The sequence below is a fragment of the Cupressus sempervirens genome, chromosome 3 (genome assembly GCF_028749045.1).
Source record: "Cupressus sempervirens isolate cs-2001-9-10 chromosome 3, ASM2874904v1, whole genome shotgun sequence".
NCBI lineage: Eukaryota > Viridiplantae > Streptophyta > Pinopsida > Cupressales > Cupressaceae > Cupressus > Cupressus sempervirens.
In genome coordinates, this window is record NC_143120.1 from 146,787,044 (window position 1) to 146,798,177 (window position 11,134).

Here is an 11,134-nt window from a genome sequence, read left to right on the forward strand (position 1 = left end):
AAATGTTCAAATTTAGAAAAAAATTTGGTTGCATATTTCAAACTAATATCCCAACAACTAAAGTACTTTTCTTGAAGCATTAATAGCTCTAATTTTAAAAAATATTTGTCATTATAAATATTGTAGTGAATTAAATATGTTGGAAAAAAAAAGTATCATCCATTTCTCATGGCCATTTTATAAAGGATTTTTCTTCCAAAATTTCATCTTAGAAACATAATATTAGAGAAGGATCCATAGTCTGTACCTATTACAATAAAATAAAAATGATTGAGGGGTATTCATTCTATCAAAATGCATGGGATATGACCTAGGCTCATTCATTTTTGTTATTAAACACCTACACTCAACAAGACTTGATCCTTGATGTTTTCACTAAATACATTTCAACTTCACCAACATATGAGGAGCCCATTGATATCTAGATATATAGATAGATATATAGATAGATAGATAGATAAATAAATAGATGGATGGGGGGATAGATGGATGGATAGATAGATTGATAGACAAATAGAAAAATAGACAGACAGACAAATGGGCAGACAGACAAGCAGACAGACAGATAGATAGATAGACAGACAGACAGGGAGATAGATAGAAGAATATATAGATAGATAGATAGATAGGTAGGTAGGTAGGTAGGTAGATAGATTCTTTCCAGAGTGGGTGATCGATGGAGCACTCAATTGGTCATTTAATAAAAAAAAGCTATCATTTGGCAATCCTAGCCTGCTTGGTCTAATCCATGCTTTGCAATTATTAGTGCACCTAATATACTAAGCATGGTTCCCTATAGGTTTCTTGATAAGACTATATTTGATAGAAGTCACATGCATGGATTCTATCTCTTGTTTCACTATCCTACCATATGTAGGTTCTCATATTTGTGTACTATATATTGAACATCATAAGATGCAGCATATCATATCTTATGAAGGCATCACCTTTGTTCTCTTCGTTTTGTTAATGTTGGTACTTGAATGTGCATTACTATGTTTCTTTGTAAAGCATCATAATTCATTTTGTAGCATCGGCTCATCAATTTTCAAGGTAAAATCCCTAGTTAATCATATTCCTATATCCATGTTGCTCCATGACAATTTTAGGTCTAATATAACATTTAAATTGATAATTATTTTGATTGTTTCTTTGAACTTTATTCATTTATTAAAGTGCATTCAATATACAATTTAATATAATCTCTTCCAAAATAATTTTCCTAAATCCACATATAGTCCATGACCCCAAATCATATATTTGTAAATATATACATTTAAATAAATCTATAAAAACTACTATTCTTCTTAATATATTTTCTTATTAAAATTATTACTATCAATTGAAGGTTTCTATGAATCTTCAATTACCTACTTTGCATCCTTCGTGATCTTATGAGTGCCTCACATGATTGCATTTTCAATTAACATTTCTTTACATAGTGGTTTTCTCTTTCTACCCAATTTCATTGGTTAGGGCAAAAAAATATCATACTTCATTGGTGAGTGCTACCTTGGGCAGCCTATCAAAACTTCACATCCATTCACAATCATTAACTCCCATTAAAAGTGGATTTATAATCACAATATTATACGCCAGTGCTAGTTCTTAAACCACACATATCCTTAGCCAACGTTAATCTAGTTTTTTATATGAATAGGCAGAAAAGTGTACTCTAATTCCGTATGGGACAATACTTACAGAGCCCACTAAGGACCTTTGGTCACTGCACGCCTACCGTCCCCCAATTTTTTTATGCTCAAATTGTGTAGATGCGTGATATCTGCCTCAATCTTGTTTTGTTTTTAATTACAAAATCATCCATTCACATCAAGGCAGATTCATTTGATGGGACAAGTATCTGAACCTCCACCATGTGCTCTCATACTCTTTTCATTTCATGACGTCATCTTCTTCCTTGATTTCTCTTTCCTTAAAGATTGGTCGTACCTGCTCCGCCCACAGAAATACATTCATGAGTGAAGTTCGTTGAAAGATTTCTATTTCTATATTTTAAGGAAAGATATGGTTTAATATTACTTGTTGATTGGATTTTAGGTTTATCTTGTTCAACATCGCTTATAGGCCAGCTACCTTCCTAGAGATTCTAATGTTTAAATACAGAGAACAACGTAACAAATCTGTAGCCTACATATATTATGACTTCAATGGGAAACAACGTTAGAGTTGATGGAAATATATTGTTCTTATACGAATACAAACAAGTTACTTTTCAGCAAGTTGAACTCTACAATATTGTTTCTTTTTTCTGCATACAAACAATTTGCTTATAGCATCTTAACTCTACGAATGGATATTTCAACTTGCAATCGCATCAATTTTCCTTGCTTTAAAATGATTGGTTTTAATTTTCTTTTATCTAGAACTTTTAGTAATAGGACTAACAGTAACAGTTGGTTGCTGTCGTGCGTTAAACGAAATTCAAATGCCCACATGCACATAATCGGATCTTTGGTTTTTTTCACATATTATGAGTAGATTTCAATGTTTTTTCTTAATTAAGAATATAGAGAAATAGATCTTTTGTTTAGTTTGGTAATTAGAATCTATTGTTTTCATTTTCCTAGATATGTAGATCTTTGCTGTTAGTGAACTCAATCTTATTAGATTTTCACATTCTATTAGAAATATAATTTTTTCTTCTGAATTTGATTGTATGCATGTTTTTATCATCAATGTTTCATATCACGTTCTGTGATTCCATTCTTACATTCTCTCATCCTGATGATGGATCACCTGAAACATTGATGCTAAAAAAACACATACAATCAAATCCAGAAACAAAAATTATAGTATTAGTGAACTCTCATATCAATATCATATCTATATTAAGAGTACGAGCTAGTGAACTTTCCAATAAGTCATATTTTATGTATCAAGATTCAAGAGTGATATTTGATAGTTTTCTAAATTAACATATTTATTTATATCCAAAGTAGCAGTTAGCCTGTAAGATCATTCATTGTTGATCTATGAAATCGAACCCTCAATGATGTGGCAATAATTTTGCTAATCATCTCAGATTTGACTAAAATATTTAATGCTTTTCTTAATAAAGAATTAGATTTTTGGTTTCTTTGTGTAAGTAAATCTACTAGTTTTGATAATGAAGATGTATCGTTCATAGTTGTTAGTGAATTTTCCTAGTAATTCTTGATCGATGTTCAGAATGAAGTAAGTAGTGAACTTTTAAGTCAATGTCTTATTTATATCTGAAATGATATGTAATAGTGAATTTTAAAATTAGTATATTTGTTTTCATCAAAAGTGGCACTTGGTGTTTAAAATGAATTCAGTCTTAGTCGATAAGATTAATTCTCAAACATCATGTTGCTAGTTCAACAATCTATTTTTATCTAATTTATGAGTTACAACAGCACAACTTAAGAGAATTGTGTTTAGATAGAAATTCTAATAGGATAAATAGATTGTCCGTGAAGATAAACAATAGTATTGGTAAAAGGATAATTGTTTCTAGCTAGAATGTCATCTTTTGTGCTTTCTAGTTATTGTCATCATTTGTTCTTTTTAGCTGCTGTTTCATTCTGATGATAGATCATGCAGTATGATCCGAAATGTTGCTGGTAAAAGATCAAACAAGATTTAATCAAGAAACACCCAATACTAACATATTAGACTGTTGGGTGGTACTTTTTAATCAAGTAAAAAGTACATTATTGTTAACGATAATTGTGTTAGATCAAGGATATTTGTTTTTGATAAAGGTGGGGATCAGAGAAATTTGTTACTGTTGAACTACTCCTTTTGATTAATTTTTCTCATTGATGATTTTTGATGTTTTCCGGTTGTAATGGGCTGGAGTCTGATTCTCTGGTCTGAATAATAATGTGACCGCTGTTATCTATTTCAGAGCTCTCTCCCTGTCATCTCAATAAAAACAAATATATTATCATTATACCAGATTCACAAGTATTAATTAACTTTCATACTAACTTCTTTATGGATACCCAATACTCAAGATACTGGTTAATCTATAAGATTAATCACCCAATATATGAGAATTAATCAACCAGCTATAAAAGTGAAATTTTTTAACTCACAATGAGATAAGTAATCACACCACCTTCACATTTCTGTACATCTCAAGTGGTAGTTATCACACTTTCCTCTAAAACATCCAATAATGGGTCTCACATTGAACTTCGAGACAACCTTTTCGACAACAATGTTGCTTATACCTGTCCTCAATGTTGCTTATACCTGTCCTAGAGATGAACATCTAACAACAACGTACTCCCGATTCACATGAAACAATACCCAATTTACAACTTTCTCAAAGGATAAGCTCTTCCTTGACACATTCAAGCTTGAGAATTTTATTTGCTATCCTTGTTCAGCTTAAAAACCAAGGAGCCTTAAGGTATGGACATTAACTATGCATTATGCTTGCATTCAATGCTTCTTGTTGCAATTTTTTGTTTCGAGAAGAAGCTTTCTTTACATGACTTCCCTTGGCATTGCAATCTCCTTTTTTCTTCATATCGACTATCTTAAGTAATTGAAAGGATCTGAGGGTGCAGTATAATGCCGCCTGCGTAACAACACGAAGATCCTCGCTATTAATATGATCGACCACCACAATCCAACTCACAACAAATGCTGGATCAAAATTACGATATATCTCCAAACTAAACACGTCCTTCTCCAACAACATTTCACAGCTCTTTTTCCGCTTCACCTACAAACACCAAAAAAAACCCCAGTTGAGTATTTTAAATGTTGAAGACACAAGATAGGTCATATATTACAGGATGATGTTATCTTTTAGACAAAATGCACTTTGGAATATAATTGAAAAATTCGATTGCTTGAAATTTTTAACATTTCTTCTTCAAGATCTGCATGTTTTGTAATCGGAAACAGACAAAAAAATTCACTGTATTTTAAGAGATGTGAAATTTTTTTCTGAAACGGACAAAAACAATTCACTGTATTTTAAGAGATGTGAAAAAAAAATTGACTTTTGGTACATTATATCTGAAGAATAGCACTTATATTACATACCTGTGCCACAATGCTTCTTGATCGATTGTAAATTACACAGGAGCGTTCTCTGAAGGAGCCCTCAATATGATAATCAGATTGCTTTGTCAAATAATTTGTGTAATAACAAGTAAGAAATATATCCACAGATGTTGAAGCAGATATAATGGAGGATCTCTTGATGGTGAATACCCAACATTTGCTTTTTCCATCACAAATGAAGCCTTCCCATCTATGGTGCAGACTCATTGCCTGGATTATTTTTAAAAATCAAATGATTTATTATAAAATGGGTAATTTTTCTAAGATAGTTTCTATTTCATTTATACCAGATTATGATTGAAAGCATAACGATTAATTTGTTCATTAGACTAATATCGGATGGATATTTATTCCTATTTCATTGTGATAACAGATAATGACATATGATCGACATGGATGATAAGAAAACTCCACAATTACAATCTAGAAGTCATGGTGATGCTAATTGGAAAGGAGAGGAAACGAAATGAGATGAACAAAACCTTGCGGCGTAGAAGGAGAAGTGGATTTCCAGAGGCATCCATTACAAGCAATTGGCGTTTGACGGTGGGAGCATAGTCTTCTACCCTCAAGACAAGGTTACCAGATGAATCGAACACTGTAAAACCAGTGCCACTGAAAAGCAAAGCTTTCTTCCAAACAGTAAGTAGTTGTGGATCAACATCTCTTCCGGCGGATTGAGCACCTTGGAGAGGATAAACATTAGACATTATTTTTCTTTGTTGTGTTCATCCCCTCTCATCTTAATTGCATGACAGTCTTGTTTATATATAGGCATCTTCTCTTCTCCTCCACCACGGAAGATGAATGGCCTTGGAGGAATTTTAAAGTATTGTTCGTATTTTCACTCTCATTATTAAAGATACAACTCTGAAATTTTTACCGATATGTATTTGACTCATCTCATTACCTTCATATTTCATTTAGAGCTGTCATGGAAGTTAATTGTTTAATAAACGGTTTCTTTATTTATATATATATACCTCAAACATTTTATTGTTTATTAACCAAAGTTCTAGTTTCATATGTTTTGCATGGTCAGGGCCCACTTTTACTTATCATCAAGGACTTTGATCATTTTGGTGAGTTCTTACTTGTTCTCAAGTTAATGTTATGTTCACAATTTTTAAATATACTTTTATTTGGAGGGATACATTTTAGTTGTTTAGAATAATGAAAATGTTGTTATACTTTACAAATCTTAAATTTATTAAAACTATATAATAACAAATGATAATCTGATGTAATATAATGTTTGAATTTTTAAGTACTATTGTTAGTAGAGAATATTAAGTTGGACATTAATGTATATATTTAAATTATTATGATATATATTATTTTCTTCTCACTAACATAGGATGTTTTGTGTGCGATTGAGCTTGCGTAGTACAATTTTTCCTCCATCTCATTTGGAAGAGGGAGTCCTCCACCTTTTCACAAAACATTTGGTACTTAAAATCAATAAATATGGAATGTACTGAACAAAGAGATTGTTAGAAGTGTGTTTACTATAGGATTGGAGGTTATGAAAGAGTAGTAGAGATGAAAAGGAAAATGACACAATGTATATCATATTTGAATGTTAAATAATCTAATTTTTATTAGTATCATCCAAATCATTTATTTATATTCTAAAAATTATTTAATAATTTGATTCAAATTTGGAAAATGGTATTGTTTGACATTTAAACAATGATGGTTGTGTAGGAGCCTTTGAAAGAATTACAAATTTCTATTAGAATTTCTAATTTTGTTATGTATTTGTGGGAACACCTTGAGTTTTGTTGAATATGAATGTCAAAGGACAAGCTAATGGTTGCATGAAAGATCTTAGTCAACATCTTTTTCTACACTCATAAATCAAGTGATAAATTTGATTCTATTGTTCAACTTCAACAATGTCATCTTCTTTGGTTTTGTTTGTTCATTGAATTAATGTTGACAACATTATGGTTTTAAATTTGGTATAGAAATGTTTCCTAGAACTATTTATATTCAACCTCTATTTTAAAATCATTAATAGAAAATGAACCATTGAAATATGAGCCTGTTACAAGGATAGAAATACATTCTCACCTAAAATGTAAATAGAAAACACAACTACTAAAGATGAAAGAAACTTAAATTCTCAATATAGTAGGACAATGAGAACAACTTAAATACAAATGAGAGTTTGGACCAACTCACAGACCAAAAAATAATGATAGAGTTTTTAATTAGGAAAACTAGTTTTGAAGGGCCCCTGGAACCTTGTAGAAAAGAACTAAAGCTATAACATTGAGTTCAAAGATACCATTTATCAAAAAGAGATAGAGCCAACTCTCTAACAAAGCCAACTATAGAAGGACAACAAAACTAAACAAAAATAGAACTAAAAAGACACAAAAATAAAGGACAAAAAATGATGTAAGAGTTATAGGTAGAGAGGGGATTTTATTTTTCTCAAAAAAAAATGAACCAAGTCTAATGAAAGAAAATAGATAATGTGAGGGTGAATCACTAGTATCTAGATTACCAAACTAGAAATCTCAGAACTATTTTCAAACAAATATTGGAAGAAAGGTTTACCCAATTTTCCCAAGGAGGCTAAAATGCCAAGAGGATGCACAAGTTCCTCAGTTAAAAATATTGAGAAGTAGAGGGTATATAAAAGATCAAAAGAGTTTCTTAAAGTGTGGAAGTTTAGATTAAAGACATTAAAAATTATGTATATAAGCATGCCAAGGACTTGGTACATGTTCATGCTAAGGTATTATCTGTAATTTATATGATCTATCAAGTATGGAGTAATGGGAGGATGCAAACATTTATTAGAACAAGATGATCTTTGACTTATCAGGTTTGATAGAGAGACCTAGGAAAACATTGGTTGATGGAGGTGTCATTCAGGAAAGAGAAAAATACAAATTTTCTTGATGGTATGGTGCAATGCTCATGGAAAAAAATAAAATTGAACATTTCAATGGAGGGTCCATTTAATTGAAAGGGATAATTTAGAATATTTTATAGGAAGTTGCTAACAATGTCACATCATTGTTATCACAAAGGTTGGTTGAAGATGTAATAACTATGAACAACCTAAAAACAAAATTTGAGAAGTCCTTTCAATTGAAATTCTTCACTAAGAAAGACTTTGAGAACATCTCCACATCCTTAAATCACATGCTTAAAACCCAAGACCTTTTTCTATAACATGAAGATAGCTTGAGGGAATCTGAATGAGTAAAAATGACTTAAAATTCAAGTAGTAATCAACATTGAGAATCAATATTGATAAATTAGAGACATTTATAGGTAGATACCAAGTCTCAAAGAATGAAGTGAAAGGTAAGCTATTTTGGGTACTATCCAAAACATGTATTTATATTTTATTTAATTTTCTGATTTGATTCAAATTCAGAAAATGGTAGTGTTTGACATTTAAACAAGGATGGTCTTCTACGAGCCTTTGAAAGAACTAAAAATTTCTCTTAGAATTTCCAATCAAGTTGATATTGTTCTAACAAATAATTGTGCTACTTATTTGTGGGAACACCTCGAGTTTTGATGAATGCAAATGTCAAAGGACAAGACAATGGTTGCATGGAAGATATTAGTGAACATATATTTCTACACTCATAAATCAAGTAATAAATATTTCTCTTTTGTTTCTCTAATTTTGATTCTATTGTTCAACTTGAACAATGTCATCTTATTTGGTTTTTTTTGTTCTTTGAATTAATGTCCACAACATTATGATGTTAAATTTGGTATAGTGATTTTTCCAAAAACTTTTTATTTTCAGTCTCTATTTTAAAATCATAAATAGGAAATAAACTATTGAAACATGATCCTATTAAAAAGATAGAAAGAAATGGTCACATAAGAGGTAAATAGAAAACACAACTATAGAAGATGAAAGAAACTTAAGTTCTCAATATATTATGACAATGGGAACACATTTAATACAAATGAGAGTTTTGACTCAATCATCAAGACCAAAAAAATAATTTTAGACTTATAGGTAGAGAGGGATTGATTTTTTCTCAAAAGAAAACAAAGTGCAATGGAAGAAACTAGATAATGTGAGGGCCAATCACTAGTATTTAGATTACCAAACTAGACATCTAAATACTAGTTTCTAATAAATATTGGAAGAAAGACTGACCCAATTATCCAAAGAAGTCTCAAGTATTTGACAAAGTTTAGAAGTTTGGATTAAATGAATTTGAAATGAAGTATAAAAGCATGTCAAGGACTTGGTACAAGTTTATGGTAGGGTATTATCTCCTAGATCGATTGCATGGAGAAGTAATAAGGAAATGCAAATATTTATTAGAACAAGATTATCTCTAAATTATAGGATTTGATGGAGACACCTAGGAAAATATTGGTTGATGAAGGTGTCATTTAGGAAGGAGAAGAATATGGTTTTTCTTGATGATATGGTGCGATGCTCATAGAAAATGAAATAATTGAACATTTCAATGGAGAGGTTGTTTAATTAAAATGAATAATTTAGACTATTTAATAGGAAGTCTCCAATGCTATCAGGTCATTCCTATCACAAAGGTTGATTGAAGATGAAATAACTATGAGAAACCTATAAAGAAAATTGGAGGAGTCCCTTTGATTGAAATTCTTCAGTTAGGATGACTTTGAGAACTCCTCCACATGCTCAAATCACATGCATAGAAATATCCTTATCCAAGGAGTGGGGTTGATTAGAAGGGGAGGTAGAAAAAGGTTGAGCCAATTCTAGAAAGGGGAGGCGATCGTCATGGGGGAGGCATCCTATAAACCATTAAGACCTTTCTTAGTGATAAGGTCAATAGTTTCTGTTTAGAAACTAATAGAGACATGAGTGATCTTCCTGCTCATAGTTGAAGTATCCATCATTAGGAAGCTTCTAACACTCTCCTACTCTAAACCCTCTTCCTCCACAACATACTTATCACTCAAATCTTTCTTATTTTTTGTGGTCCTATCATTCTTCTCACTTTTCTATGACTTAGAGTTTGATTCCATCTCCTCTAGATTGAGATATCTATCTAACATATTCTTCTTATGAGGGTTAAAATCCATTCTGTTGGAAGACCTATGTCCTCCTTTCAACTCCAACATAGGATCCCCCATCTCTTTCTTCTACAGTGAAGAGTTGTGGATACCATCCCCACTGTAGCTTTTATTTTTACCAAGGATTTCTATGAGACTAAAAGTCTATGTTTTATGGGTGTGTGAGTTATGTTATATTTTACTATTATTTACTTTGCAATTTACAATTAGAACATATTGATATAACTAACCAAATGAAAAATATCAATTAGTACAAATTACTATTTCATATTTTTTGGTCAAAAGTTGAAAATAACATAAATATTATCATTATAGATTCACTGCCCCCTCCCCTACCCCTGCCCCTCTAGCCCCCACTCCTCTTAGTACCTGACCTTTTAAATCAATAGAAATTGGGTTCATCAAAGTTGGAAACTAATATGTACACTAAAATTGTAGGAAACTCCATCAAAAATTGAAAAAGTGTCACACCAAAATTGGAACCTTGAAGCCCAAGTTATGGGTTGTCAATGTTGGATTATTAAATGAAAACTACAAATGGCGAAGTGATAGAAAGTCCAACTTTCAATGAGGTGAAAAATTCACATGATTAAATTTGATGGTCAAATGGTCATCATAACAAAAATAGAAATATCTCAATTGACATTCAAATGATCATCAATTTTACCACTATAAGTTTGAATGCATAGCAAAAAAAGGTCAATCAAGAAGAATTGGACTCTAACTATGCTACAAACTGGTATGTTGATATGATAATTGGGCTAATGATGTGGAAAGAAGAGATTTAATAGTCCCCACCATGTTGGGAAAGGGTTAGGTGACAGAAAAATAGAACACTTCCACTTGGCAAAACCTTATGTTTGTGAATAAAATTGTGCCACTTGTGACTTTGCTACTAGCACAGAAGCTAGTGTGCAAGAGTCAACCTCTCACATTTAGTATTGATCGACTCAACCTTAAATTTGAGTAGTGTGGGGAGCTCTCTTCAACATGTTCTTCTCATAGTGATCTC

At 31.4% G+C, this 11,134-nt stretch overlaps 1 protein-coding gene across 1 annotated transcript; it reads right to left on the reverse strand.

Moving 5' to 3' along the window:
• Positions 1-4,084: 4,084 nt before the first annotated feature.
• Positions 4,085-5,928, reverse strand: LOC149565179 (protein LURP-one-related 12-like). Its single transcript, XM_089817039.1, has 3 exons — positions 5,550-5,928; positions 5,047-5,277; positions 4,085-4,720 (listed from the first exon to the last, which is right to left on the reverse strand). Exons 1-3 carry the CDS (start codon positions 5,775-5,777, stop codon positions 4,412-4,414), a joined length of 768 nt encoding a protein of 255 aa, XP_089673165.1. The 5' UTR covers positions 5,778-5,928; the 3' UTR covers positions 4,085-4,411.
• Positions 5,929-11,134: the final 5,206 nt, after the last annotated feature.

Bases quoted from the DNA above. Each gene is read 5' to 3' on its own strand.
- LOC149565179 (XM_089817039.1), bottom strand. From the start codon at position 5,777: ATGTCTAATGTTTATCCTCTCCAAGGTGCTCAATCCGCCGGAAGAGAT. The intron at 5,278-5,549 runs GTTTTGTTCATC...AAAATAATCCAG, and splicing joins TTCTCCTTCTACGCCGCAAG to GCAATGAGTCTGCACCATAG. The intron at 4,721-5,046 runs GTATGTAATATA...TGGTGTTTGTAG, and splicing joins CAAGAAGCATTGTGGCACAG to GTGAAGCGGAAAAAGAGCTG.